This window comes from Neofelis nebulosa, chromosome 6, assembly GCF_028018385.1.
Source record: "Neofelis nebulosa isolate mNeoNeb1 chromosome 6, mNeoNeb1.pri, whole genome shotgun sequence".
Taxonomy (NCBI): Eukaryota; Metazoa; Chordata; class Mammalia; order Carnivora; family Felidae; genus Neofelis; species Neofelis nebulosa.
In genome coordinates this window covers 47,333,356-47,360,167 of record NC_080787.1, presented here as the reverse complement: position 1 = coordinate 47,360,167, position 26,812 = coordinate 47,333,356, and the positions used below count along the sequence as shown (strand labels likewise).

At 45.9% G+C, this 26,812-nt stretch overlaps 1 protein-coding gene, 1 long non-coding RNA gene and 1 other non-coding gene across 6 annotated transcripts in view; 1 reads left to right on the top strand and 2 right to left on the bottom strand.

Moving 5' to 3' along the window:
* CLIC5 (chloride intracellular channel 5) overlaps window positions 1-26,812 on the top strand; it is a 164,239-nt gene that overhangs the window by 50,412 nt on the left and 87,015 nt on the right. The window contains exon 1 of one of the 3 annotated variants that reach the window (XM_058734142.1): window positions 8,470-8,667. The exons of 1 other annotated variant lie outside the window; for it this stretch is intronic. In XM_058734142.1, the coding sequence (XP_058590125.1) occupies window positions 8,614-8,667 (54 nt within the window). In that variant the 5' untranslated portion in view covers window positions 8,470-8,613. Of the gene's footprint in view, window positions 1-8,469; window positions 8,668-9,157; window positions 9,560-26,812 lie in introns of those variants that run through there. One more of the 3 variants, XM_058734141.1, reaches the window with a different exon arrangement.
* On the bottom strand, window positions 253-9,155 carry LOC131514298 (uncharacterized). 2 transcript variants are annotated; one of them, XR_009263015.1, is made up of 4 exons: window positions 8,964-9,155; window positions 7,006-7,155; window positions 2,434-2,659; window positions 254-324 (listed from the first exon to the last, which is right to left on the bottom strand). It is a non-coding gene; the product is annotated as an uncharacterized LOC131514298 (long non-coding RNA). The 2 variants fall into 2 exon arrangements; XR_009263016.1 differs by lacking the exon at window positions 2,434-2,659 and having other exon boundaries at window positions 253-324; window positions 8,964-9,147.
* On the bottom strand, window positions 6,321-6,428 carry LOC131515583 (U6 spliceosomal RNA). The gene has a single exon (XR_009263647.1). It is a non-coding gene; the product is annotated as a U6 spliceosomal RNA (small nuclear RNA).

Sequence of the window (26,812 nt, the reverse complement as noted above, 5' to 3'; positions counted from 1 at the left end):
TATTTATTTATTTATTTATTTATTTTAATTTGTTTTTTTTCAACGTTTATTTATTTTTGGGACAGAGAGAGACAGAGCATGAAAGGGGAGGGACAGAGAGAGAGGGAGACACAGAATCGGAAACAGGCTCCAGGCTCTGAGCCATCAGCCCAGAGCCTGATGCGGGGCTCGAACTCACAGACCGTGAGATCGTGACCTGGCTGAAGTCGGACGCTTAACCGACTGCGCCACCCAGGCGCCCCTCCTGGGTCCTCTTTAACACCATGCCCTTTTTTGATCTCTCGTCAATTGTCAAGATGGGCTTGTTGGCCAAAAGAAAATGAGCTGTGTGTATAAAAGTAATATGGGTCAACATATTTTGGGGATTTTGTTACAAATGATGTATTTGAATTATTATTAATTATGTATTTTGAATTATGTATTTATCCTGGATCTGGCCCAAGGTTTTTAAAAATATACTTATGTAATAGTTGTATTTTAATGTGATCTTGCTGTGACTAAAGTATGAACTTTGCCATTAAGTGAGACAATTACCAGAGCAATAAATCTTGCCAAAAATTCATGGTGATGCAACAGAACATGACCTCAGATCACTTTTCCCTGGCCTCTTGTCTCCCACAGCTTTCCTTTCTCCAGGGGCTCCATATTTTTTTATTTTTCATGAACCACATTTTGGTCCCTGCTTCTTTTTTCAGCTTGTCTCTGGTGTCTCTTGGGTTAAGCAGAGTGAAGAGGGATTCTAGAATCCCCAAATCTAGCCATTTCTTATCCAAAACCAGTTATTCACTGACTGCAATTCAGGAAGCAATTTCTAAGTCTCTAACATCATCCCAGCCTCCTCCAAATCCATCCTGCTTCTCACATACAGTAAAGCATGCTGGTTAATAAAATGGGCTTTCACAATGGAGAGACCTGGGTCAGAATACCAGCTGTGTTGTTTATTATTATCTGTGTGATCTTGGACAAGTTACTTAATCTTTTTAAGTCTTTGCTTCCTCATTTGTGAAATGGGACTGATAGCACCTGTCTCACAGGGTTATTTATAGAGATGAAGAGAGCTCATAAGAGATTCAGAGCTTCAGGCACATGGTGGGCCCTTGGTAAATGTTAACTGTTATTATTATTACAAACTCTTTTCCATGTTTTACTTCAAAATTAGAATCTTTACAAACCCCCCACACTGTAATGTCCATTTTAGTGATGTCAGCCTTTGAGTTAATATAAGTAAGGGCAGACTCTCTAGTGGAGGAGGAGGCTGTGAAAGAAAGTTCCAGTTATTCATTAATTCATTCCACCAACAACTATTTTCTTGAGCATGTACATTTGTACTTGAATTATCAACAGTTTGTTTGATAAGTGGTTTTTGTTTGTTTAAAAGTTTATAGCAGGGAACTGTTATGTTCTGAGGGTCATGCAAAAGAGACATAAAACTGCATTCCTGTCCTCAAGGGGACTTTACTTTTGTGGAAAAGTCCTGACTCAATCCATGAAGGAATAATGCAGGAGCAAAGACTGCTTATCATCAGGAGGTGATGTGCACAATGCGTGTTCTTAGAGGGTTCTAGAAAGCATATGAGCAGTGCTCCCCAAAACCCTGGTGGAGAGAATGAGTATGGGTGAATCAGTGGGATGAGTGAAGGTTGTTGACAAGGACCCCTGGCTTCAGTCCAGCCCACTCCCAGGCTCTCCCCGGGAGTCTGTAGGCCGACTGCGGTGGGGACAAAGATTACTGGTAATGTTAGGCACGCCCAAGAGCACATTAGTTTATAAAGGGATAGATAGAACTAGCAACCCACCCTAATCCCCCTCACAGCCCAACCAGTGACTTCATGGGATTGTAACTCCTCCAGACTCACCTCCTCTTGTCTACACCCACCTGGTCCTCTCACAGAGACACGATGTAATTGATGCTCCTGCAGCTGCCATCAAAACCCACTTGTCCCCTCAGCTTGAACCTCAAGCTCTTGGGATTGTCTGAGAGATTCTCCGTGAAGAACGTAAGAGTGGAACAATCTAATTCTCACAGAAGTAGCTGCTACCCTGGGCAGACTGAGTGGGTTCGAGTGAATATCATTAGGTACGTAAAAGTTGGAGCTTATATCTACTGACGTTCTTCTACTCTGGCACTGGGCAAGGTGAACATTTCTACCAAATCTTCCTAAAAGGATCATCATTATTTCATACTGAATGTCCTTTTACCACAGACACACACTCCCTCTCAGTCTAAATACGCTTATTTTGTTGTTTCATTTTTTATTTCAATGAAAGTTCTTTCTATTTTACTGAATGACTATACTTAGGAGCACCAGGTCTCATGGAACAGAGAGCCGTTTCATACATCTGAAGTCAATGGTAAGATGAGATCTGAGACTAAGGATTTGAAGCAAAGAATGCGTGGAAAGGGGATGTAAAAATAAAATCTAGTAGTTTTACCTTTTTCTGCAGTTTTTAAGAATCTTGATCATTTAGGGGCAGCTGGGTGGCTCAGTCGGTTGAGCGTCCTACTTTGGCTCAGGTCATGATCTCACAGTCCGTGAATTCGAGTCCTGCATCCGGCTCTGTGCTGACAGCTCGGAGCCTGGAGCCTGCTTCAGATTCTGTGTCTCCCCCTCTCTGCCCCTACCCTGCTCATGCTCGCTCTCTCTCTCTCTCTCTCTCTCTCTCTGTCAAAAATAAATAAAAACATTAAAAAGAAAAGAATCTTGATCATTTAAAAATTTACCTACAGAAAATTCTCTTTTTTGGTTTAGAGCTCTGTATGTTTTCATGCATGCAGAAACATCTATAACCACCACCACGGACAGGATACAGAATAGTTCCATCACCTGAAAATATTCCCTTGTGCTACCCTTTGGTAGTCCCCCACCCCTCTGCAATCCTGTCAGCCATTGATTTGCTCTCCATCACTATAATGTTGCCTTCCCAGAATGTCATACAAGTGGGACCATTCAGTATGCAATCTTTTGAGACTGGCTTCTCTGACTTGGTACATACAGCTGAAATTCATCCGTGTTTTGGAGGTATTCATTCTTTTTAATGGCTAAGTGGTATATCATTGTATGGATGTACCACAATTTTTTTTTTATTCATTTAGCTATCGAGGGGCATTTAGGTTGTCTCCAGTTTGCACCAATTATAAATTCTGCTATGTACATTCATGTACAGGCTTTTGTGAGAACCAAAGTTTTCATCTCTCTAGGATGATATCCAGGAGATGACGAGCGAGTCTTATGGTTAACATATATTTGACTTTACACGGAATTGCCAAAGTGTTTTGTCAGAATGACTGTACAATTCTGCCTTCTCACTGACAATGTACAAGAATTCCAGTTGTTCTGTATCCTTGCTACCACATGAGGTTATCACGTGTATATATTTTTACCATTCTGATAGGTATACTGTGGTATCATTGTATTTATTTCTATTTCTCTGCTGAATCATGACATTTATCATCTTTTCATGTGCTGATTTGCCATTGGCATGTCTTCTCTGGGGATATGTCTGTTCAGATTCTTTTTGCCAAATAAAAACAACTTTTTTTTAATGTTTATTTTTGAGAGTGCGAGAACGTGAGTGGGGGAGGGGTAGACAGAGGGGGACATAGGATCTGAAGCGGGCTCTGTGCTGACAGCAGAGAGCCCTATGCAGGATCATGACCTGAGCTGAGGTCGGACACTTAACCCACTAAGCCACCCAGGTGCCCCTCTTTTTGCCAATTTTTAATTGGGTTGTTTGTTTTCTTATCTTTGAGTTGTGAAAATTCTTTACAAATTCTGGATACAAGATCTTTATTTCCTCCTTTTCTTACCTCTGGAAGAGATTGTGTAGAATTGCTATGATTTCAGGGCGCCTGGGTGGCTCAGTCGGTTGAGCGTCTGACTTCGGCTCAGGTCAGGATCTCACAGCTCGTGAGTTCAAGCCCCGTGTCGGGCTCTGTGCTGACAGCTCAGAGCCTGGAGCCTGCTTCAGGTTCTGTCTCCCTGTCTCTCTGCCCCTAACCCACTTGCATTCTGTCTCTGTCTCTCTCAGAAATAAATAAACATTAAAAAAAAAAAAAAGAATCGCTATGATTTCTTTCTTAAAGGTTTGGTTGAATCCATTAATAAAGACATCTGGGCCTGGGAGTTTTTTGAGTTTTGGTAGGGGTTTTTTGGGAAGATTTTCAACTATGAATTCAATATCTTTAGTGTATATGGGACTATTCAGGTTATCTCCTATTTCTTTTTTTTTTTTTTTTGATTACAATGTTTTTTATTTTATTTATTTTTATTATTATTTTTAAATATAATTTATTGTCAAGTTAGCTAACATACAGAGTATACGGTGTGCTCTTGGCTTCGAGAGTAGATTCCCATGATTCATGACTTACATACAATGTCCAGGGCTCATCCCAACAAGTGCCCTCCTCAATGCCCATCACCCATTTTCCCCTCCCGTCCCCACCAATCCTCAGTTTGTTCTCTGTATTTAAGAGTTTCTTATGGTTTAGAGTTTATCTCCTACTTCTTGAATGAGTTTTGTGTCTTTTAAGATTTGGTTCTTTTCATTTAAGTATCTAATTTACATGCAAAAAGTTGCCTATATTGTTCCTTTATTACCTTCTCCTGATTGTGAAGTTTGCATTGCTATCCGTCTTTCACACCTGATACTGATAAAATACACCTTCTCTCTTTTTCTCTTGGCAAATCCAGAGACAAATTTATTAATTCTATTGATCTTTTACAAGAACTAGCTTCTGGTTTCACTGATTTTTTCCATTGTTTTATCTTGTTTCAATTTCATTTTTTTTCTTATATTTATTTTATTCCTTGTTGCTTTAGGGTTAGCTGGTTTCTTAAGGTACACGCTTAGATTTGAGATCTTTATTCCCTTCCTAAATGAGCATTTCAAGTATAAATTTCTTTCTAGGAACTGCTTTAGCTACATCCCACAAATTTTGATACATTGTATGTTCCTTTACATTCAGATCAAAATATTTTATAATTATCCTTCAGGCTTCTTTATTAACCAATGAATTTCTGAAAGTGAATTGCTTTATTTCCCAATATTTAGAGGTTTTCCAGAAACATTTTTTGTTGATGTAATTGGTTCTATTATAGTCAGAGATTATATTTGTATTGTTTCATTCTTTTACATGTAATGTTTGTTTTGTGATACAGAATATGGTTTATTTTGGTGACTATTCCATGCATACTTGAAAACAGTGTGGGTTCTGTTGTTTTTTTTTTTTTTAACTTTTTTTTTTAACGTTTATTTATTTTTGAGACAGAGGGAGACAGAGCATGAACGGGGGAGGGTCAGAGAGAGGGAGACACAGAATCCGAAACAGACTCCGGGCTCTGAGCTGTCAGCACAGGGGCCGGATGCGGGGCTCGAACTCACAACCGCGAGATCGTGACCTGAGCCGAAGTTGGCGCTCAACCGACTGAGCCACCCAGGCGCCCCGGTTCTGTTGTTATTTAGATGGGATATTCTATAAAAGTTCATTTGGCCAAATTGGTTGCAGTACTGTTTCAGTCTTCTATATTCTTAGTGATTTTTTTTTTTGTCTATTTGTGCTACCAATTACTAAGAAAAAAATTTTGTAGTCTCCAACTATATTCATGTATTTGTTTCTTCCTTCAGTTCTGTCAGCTTTGCTTCACGTATTTTGAAAGTTTTTTATTAGGTACGTATACACTTAGAGTTGTTATATCTTCTTGATGGGTTGACTCATCATTGTGTAATATCCAACTTTATCGCTGATAATTTCCTTGTTCTGGGGTCTATTTTGTCAGATATGAATATAACCACTAACTTTCTTTTGATTAGTGTTTGCATGGTATTTTTTTCCATCCTTTTCCTTATAATTATCTGTATCATTATGCTTGAAGTGAGATTCTGTAACATTGTAGAGCTGAGTATCTTTTAAAATCCAATCCAACAATCTCCAGCTTTTAATTGATGTGTTTAGATCATTTTTATTTAGTGTAAATATTCATATGGTTGGATTTAGGTGTGCCGTCTAACAGTAAGTTTTATGTTTGTTCTCTTTGTCCCCCCATCAAGCCTATTAGATTATTTGAAAATTTCTTCCCATTCCATTTTGATTTACCTATTGGCTTTTTACTACATTTCTTTATATAACTTTTATAGTTGTTGCTTTAGGAGTGGTTATGACATACATACCTAACTTTTCTCAGTCTGCTTAGAGGTCATAGTTTGCCACTCGAAGAAACCTTACCACTACCCTTTACCTTCACCTTTATGCCATATCATTTGAGTCTGAATATATTTAAAACCCCGTAAGACATGTGATAATTTTTGCTTTCAACAATCATACAAATGTATGGATGTTACACAGATCTACATGTTAGCCTTGCATTGGGGCCATGCTAATTTTCTCTGTACTGTTCCAATATTAGTATATGTGCAGCCAAAGTGAGCACTAAATATGTCTTTGAAGTGCTTTCCTGGTAAATAGTTACCCAAAGCTTGCACTAACTGTGTGAAACTATGATTATCAGAAGTAGTGTATGATCAAGGAAGTGTTTTTCTCTGGACAAAGCTGGAATAGACTCTAACCAATTATGATTTGACATTAAAGGGTACAAAACAAAGATTTTTTTTATCTTGAGTGAAAGCAGAATGTGGACTTAAAAACTAGAAATATGCACAAAGGTACTTCATCACCAACGCGGACTTGTGTGTGTGTGTGTGTGTGTGTGTGTGGCAACATGAAGATTTAGAATATCAAAACTATCAGTTGTCTGTAGGGATGTCCAAATGGAAGGTATTATCTAGAGATTAAAAGGGAACTGGTTCATTTCCAATAAGCAGTAAGCAGTAGATGTTTAGAGAAAACAAAATGGAAGCCAACTCTGCTAGGTTGGAAGTCAGGAAAGTGGAGGTCACACCATACATTGTTTAGATCATAGCCAAGAACATGATCACACGTGTAAAGCATTTTTCATCTAAAGAAAAAAAAAACCCTCAAGGGCATTTCACGCATATAATTTTATTTACCTCTGCCACATCGCTATTGCAAATATTGTCTGCAGTCCAGAGCAGGAAGTGATGAGTCTGTGCAGCATGCAGTGAAGGTATGCAGTCATTGGCTCAGAATGTACGAGCTGTGAAGGTGACTGTTTCTCTAAAGGCTTTGGTGATGTAAGCCTGAAACCAAGGAGGAGGAGAGCAATTAGACCTCACCTTGATTAAGCTGTAGTGTATTGTGAGGGCTTGCAAGTTGGGCTTGGCGACTTCTTCAGTGAAAAGGAACATTTGTACTTGCGGTTTCTGGGGAAACGGCCTGCCATAAAGGGTGGTCAGGGTACCCTGCCATCTTCTCTGCCTGTCAGACGCCTGGCCATTCAGGAAGATTCAGCGGAGTGCCTTCTGCTTTATGAGGCCTTTCTGTCTACCCACTCCCACTGTGGTGAATAATCTGTCTACATGCTGATTTATGGAGCCCAATTCATGTGACAGCCTTAGTCTTCCTTCCATGTGACTATTATCCTGAAATGGAACTTAATCTCCATTCAGACCAGGACAGTGTCTTTGTTTCTTCAGAATGACTTACCCAGCATGCACTAAATTTGAGAGAGGCAGTTAGTAGAGTAGTTGGGAGCAGAGGCTCAGTCTTTCTGCGTTCAAATCTGCCATTTTCTAGTTGAATGACTAGAGGCAAGTTACTTAAATACTTTAAACCTGTTTCCCCCTTTGGAACACTGGGATAATAACACTAACTGTAAAGATGAAACAAATTAAGATCTCCAGTGCTTTTTTTTGTCTGGTACGTAACAAGTATTATTAGTTATTTTTATTATTAAGGGATTACTTTGTTTTCTTGCAAAGCTGTGAAATAAATGCATTATTTGTAAGCAAGGCAAGAGAGAGCAGCAACAGGATTAGCTAGAGAGAAGGCGGAGAAAACAAATGAAAGTTGACCAGATTTCAGATGCAAAAGATTTTGTACCTATTTTTAAAATAAATGAAAGGTGGGAACATACATTGGTACAACCCCTTTGGCAGGGTCTATTCAAGAACATTCTTGTACGCTATAACTTATAAATGCCACTCCTAAGGATATACCCAACAGAAAAGTGTCCGTGTTATCACCAAAGAATGTTTGATAGAATGTTCATAGCAGCAGTATCTACAGTAGTCATTAACTGGAAACCATGCAAATGTCCATCAACCAAAAATATGGATGTTAAGTTGTGGCAATGAAAATGAATGATTTACAACTACACACAACAGAATGGATGAATGTCACAAATGTAATGGTGTGCAAAAGATGCCAAACATCAAGAGTATATATACTGTATTTACTGTAAGATTCCGGACAAGTGCTGTTACACGTCAAGATAATGTTTACTCTGGCGGAAGAGAGGGGTGGAGGGGGAGGAAAGGAAGAGAAGAAAGACCAAAAGGAGCTTCTGGGGGTGTAGTTAGTATTTTAATTCTTCATCTGGCGTTCCATGGGTGAGTTCAGTTCATTGAACTTGACATTTGTGATACGTGCATTTTTCCATATGTGCATCATACTTCACTACAAAACAGAGAACGAAATTTGACTAGGAAAGAAAGGAATGAAAAGAAGAGACAAGAGAAGAAAGTGGGGAAAAAAGTATGCCTAGAAGATCAGCAAGACTTGGGTGCTCGGCTCCGGCAGCCCCTGACCAGGTTGGCTCACCCCTCTACCTTAGACATGAGCCCTGCCCACCCCCACCCCATGTCCTACCCCATTTGCCCAGCTCTAGGATGGCTCCTCATAGGGGTCCTTTCTTTCCTTGCCCGCTCCCCACAGCTCCTCCCCACTCTGAGCACGGCTAAGGCAGGAAGGGGCTTTCCGAGTGGGTAACGCCAATAATCGAGTAACTTGGACGAGCTAAAGCATCGTTATTGACACATAAGACTTAAAGCCATCTTTTCTCCCCTCTCTTTTCCCGTTCGCTTGGACTCCCTCTCCCTCCCTTTACCTTTCCCATAAGGTCCCCGGGGCCTCGTAGGTGGTGCCAGCCCGGGTCGGCCGCGACTGCCTCCGGTCCAGCGGGGCCGGGGCGGCGGGGCAGGGGGCGGGGGCCGGGGCCAGGGCAGAGGCCGCGCTCGCCGGGCGCCCCTCCCGCCCAGCCCCGCCCGGGCTGACCCCGCCCCGCGGCCTCCGGCTATTTTGGGCGCGTTGGCGGCGACGCGGGGATCGCTGACTGGAGCGGATCCTGTGACACCTCCCTGCAGCCCGGCACTTGTTGCTCCGGGGACCTGCTGCCATCCTTGAACCCACCTTTCCCCTCTCCTCCTTTGCATGTGATCTCTCGGGACATTTGATCTCTCAGACACTGCGGTTCCCGGCTTGAGAAATAGATCCGATAATAATAATAATAATAATAATAATAATAAGCGCCGCTCTCAAGGAGGGCCCCGCAGAGCAGGAGCAGGAGCGCAGAGCGCTGGCTCAGGCGCCGCAGAGGTGGCGCCTCCCCGGCCCGGGACGCTGGCCCCGGGCGCCGACGGCATGACGGACTCGGCGACAGCTAACGGGGACGACAGGGACCCCGAGATCGAACTCTTCGTGAAGGTAGGTCGGCGTCCCTGCGCCCGCCGCACCTGTCGCGCCTGCAGTCGGGCTCCCCGCTGCGCGGGCTCACGTGCCTGGGCGCGGACAGAGCCGGGACGCTGGACCCTCCCCAGGGAGGACAGCCCAGCCCCAGCGATCCCTTGGGTGGCCTTCCTGCAAGCCAGAGAGCCTCGCTTCGGGGCTCCCGGCTGCTGTGGAGTCAGGTGCAATCTTGCAGGTGGCTGTCTTCTTGGAGAGTTGGCCGGCCGTTTGTCAGATCCGCTGTAGAGCAAGCGGGTCGCCGCTACAGGTCCCTGCCCGGTGCGATTCTGGCTAGTCCTTAAGGGCCATCTCAAGGTATAAGGAGGTGGCCGGAACCTGCCTGGAGCCGTGAGCGTGCCTCTAAAATTGGGTGGGAGAGAGGGCTAAGAGAGGGAAGGGAAGAAAAGGAAACATTGCCGATCCGGACAATTATCTTTGGCAAAATAAAAATAACAGTTCTTCAAATGTCTTTTCTCTCTTTTGCTGAGAGCTACTAAAAAAAAAGCAAAGGAAACAAAGGTGTTTCTTGCTTTGTGACCTGCAAAGCAGAAAACAAACACTCCATTGGCCAACATTACTGTTATTGTCATAATCATGGTTCTGCAGGGGAGTATCAGGAAATGCCAAGGTTTGGCAAACAAACAAACAAAGAAAACCAACAACAACTACAAAAAAAACCCCGGTCAACTTGGGGCAGGCTGGGATGGAGGGGCACAGTGCACAAACTGACTTCAGTCGCCTCGCTCCCTGGGCAGAAACAATCTACCCTCCAAACGGCTGTATTTCATTTGCAACCTGTAGGAGGCAAAGCATGGAGGCGGAGGAGGCGGCGTTTCCCGGTCCACGGGTGGTGCGGTGTAAGAAAGAAACATTTGATCAGTCCTCCCTGTGGCGGGCTCACCGCAGAAGCCGGGAAACCTGAGGCGGCCGGAGAGCGGCCTCCTGGGCGGTGCGGGGAGAGTCGCCAGGCTTGGGGGGAGGGGAGTGCGCTGGCGGCGTGAGAGCCAAGGCGGGGGGGGGGGGGGGGGGGGGGGGGGGGAGGGAGGGGCGCGGGAAATAGCCTTCAAATGCAAAGTTTCCCAGGAAAGGCACAGGTGACTGAGGAGAGGAGAGTTCCTTGGTGCCTTTCAGGAGTCTCCCGGCTGAATTGAAAAGACCTATATATCTGCGATGGGAAAGATGTTGTTTTGAGCAAATTGCCCTTATCTCCAAGCTGATGAGAGATTTTCACCAAAAAAGGATAAGATCTGCATAAACCTTGATAGCAACCCTTTGGTCTTTGGTATCTTTTGATGCCTAAAACCGAACAGAACAATCCCCAAACCTCCATCAGGTTGCGACTTGGTAAGTGGTCCTCCCCAGTTGGCCCTAGCGTACCACAAAGGTCTGTTAAATATTTTTTGGCTAGGTGTTACCTTCTTTGGGTTTATTTTTCAAAATAATCCATAGAAATTATGCCTGTCATTTGCTTTGCTGAACCTGTTTGTCTCCCCTCAGATGTGGCTCCTGTCTCCCTCATTTGGTTTCTGGGTCCCCTCTGGGCAGGATTACCAGGTCCTTTGGCAGACCCAGATAGCCAAAGAGGTCGCGTCCTCTCCAGAGCTGGGCCCTGTTGGACCAAGGGCCAGGAGCGGGCGCCCTGAACCTCACCATCCAGTCCTGTGGCCTAGGGAAGGGAATGAACAGGGAGAGCTTTAACAAAGCCAGGAGGCTCCCGGCTCTCCCTGAAGAAAGCTATTCTAGGACTTTCTCAGATTTCCTGGGAGCAGGTAGTTTCATAGTGTCAGGTTCCTGAAAGCTATTTGAAACACAAATTGACTCTTTAGAGTCAGAGGAGCCCTTTGACCCACTACTAGGCACGGAGACCAATTCTGCCTGCACCTTGGGAACTTCGTGTTGGCAGCTTTGAAGGTTTTTTCCACGTATACAAAAAGCTCACTGCACAGCCCTCAGTGCCCCCAAAAGAATTCTAAAATGCCTGTGTTGTTATTTGTTTTGCCCCTAAAGGAAGGCAATCCATGAGAACCAGGCAGGCCTTCATGATTAGCTCAAAAACCAGACTGATGGGAGAAAAAAAAATCAGAGAGGAAAGCTCTTGATTTTTCCCCCTTCTTTTTTGCAATTCTGATTTGTAGTTATCATTTATAGGGAGCAGCAAAGGCTGAAAAATGATTGTGAAATCAAGATTCTGTCCAGGTGATGATTGGTTTTATTTTAGGGAAACAATGTCCTGAGTTCCAGAATCAATTTACAGAATTGACATTTCTCTTAGCTCTGTGATTCTCATGAAGAAAGGCCTTCTTGTGGAGGGTGTCTGGTGCCTGAGGTCCTTCCAGCAAGGCAGGATCGGTTGGTTTCTAGGAAGCCTCTCCGTCAGGCTGGGCCCCACCCAGAATCCTATGTGTCATCTTCAACAACTTTCTGGAAGGGACCTTCTCTCCACCGGGCCTGTCCACTGGGTGCATCATTCAAAACCTGGGTCGCCCAGGGAGTTTCAAGGACACATGATTCTAGCCCACATCAACTGATTATCATCTGTTAACTATTACTGCTGCTGATAATAATAATAATGATGATGATGATAATAATAATAATAATAAACGGTAGCATTTTAGGATTTATGAAGCACATTCAAATACCTTATCCTGTTGGATCCCCAGCATCCTGTTTAGGAGCCTTGGTTCCCTCGCGTGAAAAATGAAGAGAACGAAAAAAAAGTGACTCACGAGGACCTCGTGAGACTTAGCTGCTGTGAGAGCACTCAGTGAGCCACAGTTTGCTTTCTGTGTAACAACCCAGGGAAGTAAGAATGATGATTCCACCTGTTTTATGGTTGAACACGCCTGGTCACATTCAGATCTAGTCCTCCTATGTAGCAGTTTGGACTCTGAATTTCTCTTTCTTTTCCAAATACCCATGTTAGGCCTTGTACCTGGTTTTGCTGAGTTAAGCTCTTGAGGGTCATCCAAGAGGACAATTCGTTGGTACTTAACTAATGCATTCTAATGTAGTCATAGAATGCAGCCAAGGAGTCTGCTCTCCTTGCTCTGTACTCCTTGCAGAGAACATTGTAGTAGTGACTTTTAGGAAATTATCTCCCTCACACTTTTAATTTCTTCAACAATAAGAGAGCTTTGAGTAAATCAGCTCTGATCTAATGTTTCATAATCCCCATGGGCGGGACGGAGGTTTGGAGAGACAGCACATGAGATCGAGTCTTGTTTTGCTTTTAATTGGCTGATGACTGAACAAATTCCTTAACTTCTTTTTTTTTTTTAATGTTTATTTATTTATTTTGAGAGAGACAGAGTATGACGGGAGCGGGGGGTGGTGGGCAGAGAGAGAGTGAGACACAGAATTGGAAGCAGGCTCCAGGCTCTGAGCTGTCAGCACAGAGCCCGATGCGGGGCTTGAACCCAAGAACCGTGAGATTATGACCTGAGCCAAAGTCGGATGCTTAACCAACTGAGCCACCCAGGAGCCTCCAAATTCCTTAACTTCTACGAGCCTTAGTAGCCTCTTTTAAAAACAAGAGGATGGTCATAAATAAGGTGATCATATCATGTATTGTTCCGACAAAGACACTTGGTTGGAGAGTGAAAGGGGGTGCTATGAATAATTGGGCTAGGACAAGAATTGTTCGGGGTAGATCAAGATGTGTGGCCACTCTGGTTATGAAAATACTTTCACCACAGACTTGCTGTGAGGACTCCACAGGAGCAAATAGGTGAAAGCACTTCGTAAATGAAAAGGGCTATAAACACACATAAGTAAAATAATGATATGAATTCCATGTCAGATAAAACCTTTCCTGATCTGCAGGCCCCTGATTCGCCTTAAGGAACAAAAGCTTGGCTGCTTCCTCACTTGCAGGGCTATTTCAAGACTAAATGAGATCACACACAGCTTGGACTTTGATCATAAGGAAGACAGCAGGTTAAACTGACAGTGGCAGTGAGTGTGGTTTATAGAACGAAGAAAGAGCAAGGAAGTAAAAGCAAAACAGAAAGTGGTTCTTGGAAAACAAACACAGGATGTGCTGAGTAGGTTAGATCAAGACATTCCTCCCATCTGCATTGATGCCTTCTCACCTAGTCTCATCCTTAGACCCCCAAAAGTAGAAAACCACTAAGGTGGTTAGACCAATTTGCTACAAATGTCTCTTGGTGCCAGGGCGGTGAATTTCAATAGAGACTGGTGGTTCTCAACTTTGGCTACATATTCAGATTGTTTGAGAAGCTGTAAAAACTCCCTATGCCAGGCTACTCCCTGGTCAATTACTTGGATGTCTCTGTAGGGGCGTGGGACCCAGAAGCAGTATTTTTACCCCACCCCCAGGCGAGTCCAGGGTGCAGCTTTGGTACAGAGTCACTGAGTCATGATCAGAGGCAAGTTTGACTGCAGGCAGCTTTTGTCACTCTGAAATAGGTGGCCTCACAAGTGCGGACTAATGTCCAGAATTTGTAACAGCCTCAGGGCATCGTGATCAGGAGTGATGTTGATAGAGAGCTCGCACCCAATCTGTGCTCGGTTAACAGATGCTGACGGACTATAAAGCCCTCTCCACAGGACTCCAGAACAATCAGTGCATGGGGTCTAGTCAAATAAGCCTCAGTTCAGCGTGGGGGAAATAAAACGGCATCCTGCTGATTGTCTGATGGAAATGACTAGTTGTTTTATTTATTGAGTGATCCAGAAGGCTCTTGACAGTGGTGCAGAGCACAAGTCAAGTCATGGTAACCCATAGTACAGTCATCTGACTTCCAGAACAGACAGGATCACATGTTGTGACATTCCCTCTCAGATCCCTGCAGCCCACTGGCTGCCCGGTCACCTTGGGCACCTTGCCTGAGCAGGGGATCATTAGGTTTTGACATCCCCTTCATCCTATTAAGCAGCTGTTTTTCTTTTCCGCTACTCCAGGTTTGGGTCTGAGGTCAATAATCCAGTGCACACATTCACCTGCCCTGCTGTGTCCATGAGTACATCTTTTCCGGAAACGCATCCATGGGAGTGCTAGGGTCAGAGGTCAACTGGCGTATGCCTCAGGCCCCGTGGCAGATGGTGGGGGTGAGGGCTGTGGGTCTGCAGAAGCGAAGTCCATTCAGCTCCTGCCTCCCTGCCCGCTTGTGTTGTTTTTCTAGGTTGCCTTGCTCCCCTCCCTTCCCCCCAGTTGCCTGGCTTCCCTTCCCTTCCCCGCCCCTCCCCGGGGCAAAGACTCCATCAATTTTGACAGTCAGGTAAAAACCTTTTCATCTTGATTCCTTTTGAGTTGCCAGGTGCTGGGCCCCTGTTGGTGGCGGCAGGAGGTGTGTTGGAGGAATTGCTGGCTTTGGGGTCAGGCCGTGGGCTCCCAGCCATGTCGGCTAGGACAGGCTGTTGTGGCTCCCTGTGCCACAGTTGTTTTTTTGTTTGTTTTGTTTTTTGTTGTTGTTCTTGTTTTGTTTTGTTTTGTTTTAACCAGGGCAATACTGATGAAGGTAGTACATATTTTGTAGAGTTGGTGTGAGCATTGAATGAGCTGTGCATGAATTGGGGCAAAAATGTAGCTTCTTCCGCTACAGCGTCCTTGGTGAGAAGCCAAGCCCATGAGCTCTCCTACTCTGGGTGTATCCGAGAAGCCACAGACTCAGTCCTACCTGCTTCTGCCTCGCTGCTGGAGCTGGGTACAAACGTCACTGGATCTGATTGCCTCTGTGAAGTGCTGCTCTGTGTCCCCAGAGGCCGCTGTCTGAAGTTATGTGGTTGGCCTGGCCACAGGGTGTGTGCAGATCCCTCACCAGTGGTTGGGCTTCTGGAGCTCAGTGGAAGTTGATTCCTCCCCATCAGTTGCTCCCTCATCCAAGGGAACTCCCATGTTAGCCCTGGGGGCTGGGTCAGGATGCATCAAACCCTTGGGGCTGGGGGGAGGGGGGGGTTGGGGTGCGCCGAGGGGGGGATGGGGGCATCACAGGCCTCTTGTGGGGATGTTATTTTAGGGGCGTCATTCTCTTTCCAGTCACTGGGCTTTGGCTCACCGGGAACATGCCTATACCTTTAACCCTTAGGATGAGAAAGAAGGCTCTAGAGTCTCTGACCTTTGGTTTCAGGAGGACCCCCCCCTCCACCCCAGCAACCTTCCAGCTCTGAGTAGCCATAGCTGCTCTTCTAGAAAATATACACGCGTGTCTACGTGTATTATCTATCTGCACAATACAAACGACGTAATAGACTCTCGATATCTGGTATTTTTAAAAATTATTACCCAGGAGACATCCTTATCTGTCTTTGTCATCAAGGCTGGAGGACTAGAAATCGTGAAGGAGCAAAGTGGGTAAGGGTGGCTTTCCTGAAGATGTGGGTCAGTGATCAAAAGATTCTCTGTCTACCCAGGGCATCCTAGACCTGACTCTGCTTACATTCTGAGGGGTCAGCTCCAACCACGGGGAAATCTGTCTGCCAGCTCCCTGATGGAGAATCTACTTTGGAAACACATACATGTAGTGAAGTAATAGCTTAGTTCTGAGATGGGAAATTCTTTCAGGATAAATAAGATAGAGAGCCTGTTGTCAGAAACTAAATGAATCTTTTCTGGGAAGAAGAAATGGAGTTTTAACTTCTACCAGCACCCTCTCGCTCTGCTTCCGTGGGAAGATTCTTTGAACTGCATGTGTCGTAGCCCTCACGGTGAACAATAGCTGGGCCAGTGGCGCTCGGTTTGGGGGTGTGCGAAAGGCACTGCAAAGCTTCTATACACCGGCTTGCTCGTGCCCTTTCTTCAGAAATCCCCATTTAGGAGAATTTGGGTAAGGCCCAGGCATCTGTCTCCTTACGAAGCTATCCCTGGGTGATTCTGGGATTTATCGAAGACTGAGAGCCACTAGCCCAGACCTTGGGTAAATAGAGCCGTACAAGGAGTGGCATCCAAAGGGCGACGTGAAGTCCAGCCCCTGCTTGAAGCGTGCATTTCGCAGGGTGGACGAGACTGAGGCAAGTACTCTTTACTAGCGTGCATCACCCTGGATTGAGCACAAATAAACCGGGAAAGGGAGGAAAGGAATGCATTTGACCTTTCTTTTATAACTTGCTTTTATCGTCTGTAATATTGTGTTATGACATCGGAGTGACCAGTAATTTTGTTTATTTATTTATTTATTTAAGTTTGTTTATTTTTGAAAGAGAGGGAGAGAGAGAAGGGGGGGAGGGGCAGGGAGAGAGGGAGACACAGAAGCCGAAGCAGGCTCCAGGCTCTGAGGGGTCAGCACAGAGTCCAGAGCGGGGCTCGAACCCATGAACCGTGAGATCGTGGCCTGAGCCAAAGTCGGACGCGTAACCAGCTGAGTCATCCAGGCGCCCCGGGAGTGACCAGTAATTTTAAAAGGTAGACATGAAGGAGATATTCATGAGATAAAGAACTTTTGGAACTTTTGGAGTTAAGGGATTGAAAACAGTCAGTCAACCAACCAACCAATCAACCAGTTACCCAACATGCTTATGAAGCTGCCTATTCTGTGCCAGGCTCTATGGAAACTCAAGAGGGGCCACTGGAGAGCAAAGAAGACAGGGTCTTAGGAGTCCTTGAGCTTGCAACTGAGGAGTAAAACTTCAAGCATCAGTGCCTCATGAAGGACAGGAAATGAAATGACGGGTGCAGGTATAGGGACCAGCATGTCCTGAATGATGTTTCCAGGTGTAATTTGCGGGGGGTGGGACCTGAGTTGTGCTTCGAAGAATGGTTAGGATTCATGGAGTGGCAACCAGGTCAGGTCCAGCAACAGAATGCAGTGAGGATATTAGGGCCCAGGGGGTATATAAGATTGTCTGAAGAGAATGGCCTATGAGGAGGGGTGCAGTTGGAAATAAGGTAGAAAAAACCTAACAGTGGGAAGGGTTGTGAGTGGCCGGTAAATGTTTTTTGCTCCATCATAAGTAAGTGGGAAGCAACCAGAAGTTTCTACACAGGATAGGACCTTAATTCGGTGCCCGCTTGGAAAGGCTCATATGCCGTATCGCATGATGTGGTCGGCAGTTGAGTGAACTCAAAAGTAAGAAGCCCTGGACTCCAAATCCGATTGGCCACATATTAGGTGTGTGAGTGTCTTTAAGGCCAAATTTCCCCTTCCGTAACATGGGATACGAGATCATAAAGTGCTAGAACTTCTGACTTGGAGAAACCTCTTACAAGTCCTTTGTTCTGACCCCCTCTTAGCAGATAAATTCACAGTATAACATTTTAGGTTGCTATATTCACCTCCTGAGACACAGGTTTCCATATTTGGGATGGTGACACCATTGATGGGCTTGTTCATGATTGTCTAAGATGTTGTAAATGGACTGAGTGCAGATAAACTAATTGGGCTTGAGTTTTACAGTTCTTTTTAGCCCCGAAACCCTATGAGTCTACCATAGAGCGGCGAGGACAGGAGTGGTTGCTAATGAGAATAATCTTCTAGTGCTAGAAGGGTTTTGTTTGAGGCAATGGCAGGTCAGTCAAGTACAGATGTCCAACAGAGGGCTGGAAAGCCCGAACTCAGAATGACCGGAAGGCCAGGGTGAGGGGTGGGGGGTTGGATTTCTGCTCAGAGCTGCAGCTGAAGGACTAAGTTCCCCAGAGGAGGAGGAAGGAGCGTGAAGGAGTAAAGAAATAGGGACTGTGCTCAGGAAATGCCCACCTGAGGGGGAGGAATGAGGCCCCAGAGAAGCCGGCAAAGGTGAGGAAGGAGCAGAGACGGAGGAAATGAATGTGCCGCCCTGGATGAAGGGCACTATGGGAACGTGGCTCAGAGGCAGGAAACAGCAGGGTGTCCCCGAAGAACTGAGTGCCCTGTGGCTGTGGCAAAGAGAATGAGAAGAGAAGCAGGAAGGTGACAGAAACATAGGTTAGGTTCGGATTTTGAGGCACCGCTGATGGCAGGCCAAGCAATTTGGAGCTTTTTTACAACGTAGAACGTTGCCTGTGGAACCACCTGCTGGTGGGGAGGGAAGCGCTTAATCATCTGAAGCTGGCCTGCCTGGCCCTGTCGCATCTGAGGAGACGTGTTTAAAACTCCGGCGGTCTTCACGGTGTCACAGGCCTTGTGCCGGTCACTCCACCCTCCGGGTAACAACCTCTGTGGTCCTTAAGAGGAGGTTATCCACCCTCGTTAATCATTATCCTCTGGTAAGGAGGAGAGCAACAGCATCAGGCTGGAGAGAGGACTCCCGAGGTGAGGGAGGGAAGGGCCTATAGTGAATGGAGTCCAACTGGGAGCCCATTACCTAGAAGGAAGAGGAAGGGAAAACCTCGGGGTCCGTTAGTATCTCTTAAAAATCCAATTTGGGAGGTTGTCATGGCAACAGAGCCAGTTTTCTCGATTCAGCTCAGGGCTCCTCTCTTCCGAACCCGCACGCCTCTGTTGCCCGGTGCTGACGGCGAACAGAGGCCTGGGCGCTACAGCAGGTGGGCAGCAGTTCGTTTGTTCACATTTGGGTGCTGTGGCATTCTGTAGTCATTATCGTAAAATCTAGGATCCACAGTGTCTTTACAATCTGCCTGAGAAACCAAAGGAGCCACACGCCTGTGGTGATGTATCACCAATGCCTCAGAGTTTTCCTGGGCGGATAAAGAGTTCTGGGCAGGGCTTGACCACAGGACTCTGGCACAGGGGAGCCACGTGGGCAAAGCTACGAGACCTCTCCTCGTTTGGGTACTGAGTGAGCCTACCAGAGAGCTGACCTGTTTGGCAGGATACTACAAGGGACAAGTAAGAAACACAAATCACTTTTGCAAGCCAGCCTTTTTTCCCTGTTGGAGTGTGAGAGGTATCTTATTGGTCAGCGTGGGCCCTAACAGCTCGGCGCAGTGTTTAGTGAATGGTTTTCCCTACTCGGGTTCCTTCCACTCTGGTCCTGCCACCCCCTAGGGCTGTCAGCTCCTCCGTCTGGACTCCACGTTTGCCAGCACAGGGGGAGACGGCAGGAGGAGGATCCCCTGGAAGGTGTGCGTGGTCCCTGACCGCAAGTGGCCACGTCACTGTCACCCACTTTCCATAGTCCAGAACTCAAGTATTATCTAGCTGTGTTCCCAGGAAGAGGGGGAACAGGTTGGTGAACCACAAGTCATTATCTACCATAGAAATGATTTATTTCCTTGTTTCTTGCCACCGTATTACCTCATCACCCCTGTCAGGGCATCCTGCCTGCGGCCTCTCGCCCCTCCTGTCCTCCAGGTTTAATGCCATTAGCTTAATCTTCCTCAGATACTCCCTTTATCACACCCCCTCCTCTACCTGCTAGATCAAGTTCAGGTGCTTCAGCTTCATATTGAAGACTGTCCAGAACAAGCCAGCATTCCATTTCCCGACCTTCTTTCCCATACTCCCTGAAAATGGTTCCTTATGTGTCTTAGTAGTTTTTTATGCTTTTTTGAGTCTCTTCTCTGATTCTATCCTCACCTGTAGCCCCTTTGAGGAAGGAAGAGATTTAAGCTTTGTCACAGACGAGGTGCTTGCCGGGGTCTATGTGCTGTGTTGTTCTGCACAAGCCGAGGGAGAAACCTGGAGATCCTGATTCCAGAACTGACCAGTCCCCACCAGGACAGGGTTTCCCAGTCCTGTAAGATCACGAGAACCACCTAGGACACTTTCCAAATTCTAGCCCAAAGTTAGGAGCCAGAGTCTTCAGGGGATGGGGCCCCAGACGTCTATAATTCACTAGTACCCCATGATTCGGATGCACGGTCCGTTATGGGAACATTGCTATAACATAACAAGGGCCCCTGTGAATATCCTGATCCCAAAGAAGTGAAACTAATGGTGGACATTTAAGGCACAGTGACATGCAGACACGGGGGAGAAACCTGAGGGAGCAGTGGGCCTTCCAGCTGCTCTCAGGTCACCCCATCTTAAATATTGGCCCATGCTTTTAGAATGCACTCCACGGACTGTGCAGCTATAAAAACAGTCATTGCCAGGTGTTTGGGGTTTTGTTTTTGTTTTTGTTTTTTACCCAGCTGTTCATCCCCATCCCCAGATCATAAGGTGCTTGAAATAGAAGATGTCAGGAAAGAGATTGGGGGGATGGCAGGGGGCCAACGCGTGGGAGAGACAAAGGGAAATGGACTTGACTTTGAGGTAGCAAAACCAGACCTCACTCTCCAGTCCACTTTTGGTGCCCTGGGTCTCTCTGCAGTTGTGGAAACCAGACGGTCAGTTTGGAGACTGAATAATAATAGCCGTGGCTGTATGCTGCTCTGAATACCTTACTTGCATTGGCTGAATCCTGATCGTGACTCCCGGTTTGCAAATGAAGAGACTGCAGCTCAGAGAGACAACGTCCCCTGGCCAAGGCTGCAGAGCTAGGACATGGTAGGCATTGTCCCCCAAAGACTTTCTTAAGTTTATTTATTTTTGAGAGAGAGAGAGAGAGAGAGAGAGAGAGAGAGAATCTCAAGCAGGCTGCACACTGTCAGCACGGAGCTCGATGTGGGGCTTGAACTCACGAACCTTGAGATCATGACCTGAGCTGGAGTCAAGAGTCAGATGCTTAACCGACTGAGCCACACAGGTGCCCCACAATTATTTTTAATCACTGATGAGTGCTCTCTCTCTCTCTCTCTCTCTCTCTCTCAAAAATAAATAGACTTAAAAAAAATAACAAAGTTAATGTCAAAGTTGCTTCAGGGACATCTGGGTGGTTTAGTCAGCTAAGCATCTGACTTCGGCTCAGGTCATGATCTCACAGTTCATGGGTTCGAGCCCCGTGTCGGGCTCTGTGCTGACAGCTCAGAGCCTGGAGCCTGCCTCGGATTCTGTGTCTCCCTCTCTCTCTGCCCCCCCCCCCCACCCCTCTGCTCACACTCTAATCTCTCTCTGTCTCTCAAAAATGAATAAACATTAAAAAAAATTTAAAGTTGCTTGAAATACCGTTTTCCATGTGGCAGCTCTTTATCAAGGTCTGCCAGCCACCAGGCCATGGCTCTGATAGGGAATGAGCTGCACAAGGCAGGCGCAGTTGACCCCTGGCAGAACTCACAACCTGGGAATGGAGGGGGCAGGGCACACTGGACATGCAGGGGGGTTGTGAACCCAGGGCAAGTACAAGGCTATGGGACCTCCAAGCAAGGGGACCCAGGATCAAGAAGGCACTAAGCAAGTTTTGTAGCACAGGCAAGGAAGGACTTAGGATACAACTCAGGGGTGGGACATGAGAGTCCCTGCTGATCTGAGGCAGAGAAGGGAGACGATGCTATCTACCTCTCCCCTCAACGGGCCCATGGCCAGCGCAGATTCTGGAAGGAGCAGGTGATGAAGGGACCCTAGGTTCTCCACCCTTCTCAGGACTCCAGGTCCTTTTCTTGACACCGCTAAGAACAACCGTGGAGGATCCTTCTGGCCCCTCTCCCGTGCTAGGTCACCTTAAAGGGCTATCTGAAGCTTATCTAGGCCTGATGCTCTCCAGAAAACATTTTTCTACCTGTGTGCCAAGAATTCCACTATCAAGGGTGAGGCACCTTTCATTCCAGAGCGGGAGATAAATGGCCCTTGGTGGGAATGCCTGGCCGGTTCACACTTGGGAGTGAAGGAGTACCTCCTGGCGTGTAACCAGCAATCAGTCAAGGAGGGGAAAGGAGTGGTTATCAGATGCACTTCGTTGATGGGGGGAAGGACAGTCTGCGAGGAGCTGGAAAAAGAGGCCAGGGATGAAGATACATGTCTCACTGGCCATGGCTCTGCTCCTTGGGTGCTGATTTCCTTTAGTTGGGTCCAAGTGAATAGGACAGTAACCAACTGACAATGGTTACCTTGAAGTCACAGATGAGATAGATCCTCTCCTGGTGGCTGGTTGTTTCCTACAAAGGAGTTTGTGTGCCCTCATTTTATTATTGCTGTGTCTGTAGATCCCATATATTATACGTAATACATGTTATAGACATACATTAGATAAAAAGGCTTTGGCATGTACTATATGTTCAAATAATGCTATTGCTAAATCATACATACCTAATCTGCATTTATTCCATATTCCATAGCCACCACATAGTTGTTGAGTCACAGAGCAGTACAATAGAATTCAGGGAACTTGGTTTTTGCTTCTGCTTTCTGCCAGCCTGATATTCTGGACTGGTCGCTTTGGGCTTCTTCATCCCTTAAAACACGGGGATTGGATGAAATGATAGTTGAGGTCCCTTTCAAATGATAGCTGAGGTCCTGTAAAAAATTGGTCCTTTGATTCTGCTGTGTACCGAGCACTGTGGGAGGCCCTGAGAGAGCTTCCAAAAGGACTGAGTCCTCAAGCAGGTTCCCATCTACCCGGTGAAGGGTCTTGGAGCTCCCACAACCTAGTCAGGGCCAGCAAACTGCTTCTGGAAAGGGTCACATAGTAAGTGTTTTTGGCTTTGTGGTCTGTCCCGTTTGTGTCACAGTTACCCAACTCCGCCATTGTGGCGTGAAGGCAGCCATAGACAGTATGGAGAAGAGTGCTTTTTCTCACTTCCCTTGTGCTTGGGAGCGGTTCTGTTCCCTTTGACGTTAACACTTGCTGCTTCTCTGGGCAGCGCTCTAACATCTGTGTGCTGGGGCACGACCACCTGGCTGCACGGAGTTACAACAGGGTCTACCCAGGGAGGTCACCAGGTGAAAATACAGTGAAGACCTCATTTCCAAACCAGTCTTGCACAGCAAGTGACATAGGTAAGCAATTCCAATAGGCAAGCCCCTCTGTGAGGCCTCTGAAGACTGCTCCAGAAGGTTGTTTTCCTGAGAAAGGAGAATGTTGTCTTCCGAGGCAAACATTCCCGATGGTAAACACTGGGGGCACTTTATGCCGTTGACTCCCCTGTGTCCTTGACAAAGACACTTGACCTCTCCGGGGAAGTTTTCAACTATGACGTGGATGAAACTGCATTCCTAGGCCTGCTGGATCCTGGCCTCACTTCAGATTGTGTAGATTCATGGAATCCACTTACGGTCTCTGGCTACTGTTTACTTATTTCGATTAACTTTCACATTAGCCAGTTTCACTGTGCGCGTGCATGTGAGTGTGCATGGGTGTGAGCGTGAGGGTGTGTGAGTGTGTGCATGGCCGCATGGGTGTGCACCTAGTTTCCTCATATTCAGGTCTTTTCAGCAGCCTCACATAGCAAGATCTGGCAGAAAATTATTTCTCTCCTGTACCAACAAGTCTTCATAAAGGGCACTTTCGCCCATCATTCGTGTTTATCCTTTGGAGAGTCCTTTCAACTGATTGCAGTATTGACATGTAGAACGCGCACATGTCCTTCTCGGCTGAGGCCCAGCACATTTGAACACGCTCCTCACAGGCCCTGCTTCTTCAAAGCAGAAGCCAGGAACTGACTCTGGAGACCAATTCGCATTCTGCTTAAATGAGCGAGCGGGTGTTCTGTGGTTCGCAACAAAGAATCCGTATCAGTATTTCCTCAGAAAAAATTGCCCAACAGGATCTTCTTTGAAGTCTTACAGATCCTTTGACATTCATTATAAAACCTTAGAATGTCCCAATAGGAGATTGAACACCAAATATTTCTTTTATAACCCCAGTAAATTCTTGCGGGTGATTTTAATAAAGGCTACTACAAACGTAGATCCAGGAACCCGGAATTAATCTGACTCATCCGGCCAGCCTGGGGTAGGCGGGGGTAGAGCGGATCACATGGGTTTCTCCACCCTCCTCATCCCCTTTAGTGTCACCGAAGCACAGCCTTTTCACTGAATGAAAACAAGTTACGGTAATCCGAGAGCCTCCTTTAAGAACGAAGAGTATAGTAATATTAACTAACATTTATTAAGTGCTTACGATGTGCTAACTGCTTCACACACATAATAATACTATTACTAGTAACCGTATGGTGTAAGACGAGGAAACTGAGGCACCAGTGGGTAAGTGGCTTATCCAGATCCCATAGCTCACAAGTGTTCCTAACTCACCGCCTCCGCGAAGCAGTGACCTGAGGCTGTGTGGTGTATGAGGGTGAAGGGACAGTCTTCCCTGACTACCTGTGGGCCTTTTTACTACCTCCTTCTCTTCCCCTTTCTGAATACTGTAACAGGCTTAGATGTTGTTCATTATACATACCCCGAGTTGACACAGAAATATTAAAAAGGTAAGTGGCTGTTAACCAACAGCCTTACCCTCAGCCTCCCGATGCCTCCCTCTCAGCCTGTGCTGAAGATAGGACCCCCGTGAGGACATCTGCTGAGCCTGAGCCCTGCTTTCAGTCAACCACATGGACAAGGGATTAGACTTGTGTCAATCCCAAGGGTGAATGCTGAGGGCTGATTTTTTTTTATTATTTTTAATGTTTCTTTATTATTGAGTGACAGAGAGAGACAGAGCGTGAGTGGGGGAGGGGCAGAGAGAGGTAGAGACACGAATCCAAAGCAGGTTCCGGGCTCTGAGCTGTCAGCACAGAGCCCGACGCGGGGCTCGAACTCACAAACTGAGATCGCGACCTGAGCCGAAGTCAGGTGCTTAACCGACTGAGCCACCCAGGCGCCCCTGAGCGGCGGATTTTAAATTTTAAGTAGGGAAGGCTGATTTTAATTTCACACACTGAAGAACTTCCTTGCACTGAGTTGTCAAACAGAACGATGGGTACCTCGAGAGAGGTGGTGAACTACCCATGAAGGATATATTTAAACAGTGGTTGGATGACTTCCACAGGGCTTGGTGGAGAAAGAATCTGTGTATTTGGGCCTAGCACATAGTCTTCAGCACATAGTAGGTGCTCATTAAACAGTAGCAATCGTTAGCAAACCTGTTCCCCCTCTTGTGGCCTGTTGTTTTAATATTCTTTTTAATTTGTAGTTCTGCTGTAAACTGGAAAACATGCAAGTGGTCAGTACTTACTACGTGAAGGGTTTGTGAAGGTTAGAAATCTGCTAAAATGACGTTACGCTTTTGAAGTGTTGGAGTTACTCAGAGGAGCTTGGGAGGGGTTCTCTCCCCTGTGTCCTGGGGTTGCTGTAGCTCACACAGGAGTTGATGTGCCCATGCATTTTATCTAGTTTAAGTTACAACAAAACTGGGCCGTGAGGCATTTGAAGGCAGTTGCACTGACCTTTATTTCCGTGTCCCCTGCAAGTCTTTGCAAGGGCCAAACGTTTGGCAGATACCCAAGGAGTTTTCAGAGACTGATTAATCGTTTGTTCAATAAAATCTTGCCAGTCCTGGTGACGAGATCTAGAAAATGTTAAATATGCTGACTCTTGTCTTTTGCCCAAAGTGTGTTCTGTCCACTTACTTTAAAATAGATACGTGAACTTAATAGTTTGCAATGGCCATGTGAAAATGAGAATTTCAGAACCTCTCCTTTTAAACATAATTAGATATTTTCTGCTCGTATGGCTTCTTGAAATGTTTCCCAACTCTGAAAACTTGGAAATGAGGTCATGCCCAGTGAGCTTAGACTGGCTAGGGTGCCCGGCTTTGTAATTGCCAGCATCTATTTCCTGCAGGAATTGCTGGGCCAGAAACCACTCTTCTGATTGGCTGTGATTGACGGGGATCCTCTCCTGTGGGAGCTCAAAATGCTTCGTAGATCTCTTTCCCAGGAACCAGCTGGCTTGTGTGCTGAGTGTGTGTGCATATGTGCGCGCGTGCATGCACACACGGACATGTGCACACGTGTGAACAGAGGCATGTATAGAGCGTGCATTCTCACGGGGAACAATATCTCCCCAAGAGGATAAAATTGGCTCTTGTGGGGTGAAAATTCTTACTCTTTTTTGGTAGATAAAGCACAAATACATATATAACACAGAACCAGATATATAATGTATCTGTGGTATTAAATTTCCGTGGGGGTAATGAGGGGGAAATGACTGCAAAGGCTTCTTGGGGAAGATAATAATGAAAAAAGTTGAAAACCACAGATACAGACATATAGCAGATTCACTGATATATAAATACACATGTATTTGTGGGGCCACATGTATATAACATACATGCATGTATGTCTATTAGGCATAAACACACATATACATAAACATAAACATATACATAAACATATACATAAACATATACATATACATACTATAGTAGATTCACCCCAAAATTGAACTGATTGAATTGGTGACAGGGACAGGACTGAATTCTGTGTTCGTTGTGAAACTTTCCGCAACTGAGGGATTCGCTTTCAACTGTCATGTCCCCCGTTAAAGATCTGATGTGCCATGAACTGCCTTCCTCATTTTAACTTGCAGACACTTCAGGTAACATTGTGCACAGTCTTCAAACACAGATAATCTGTGTTCG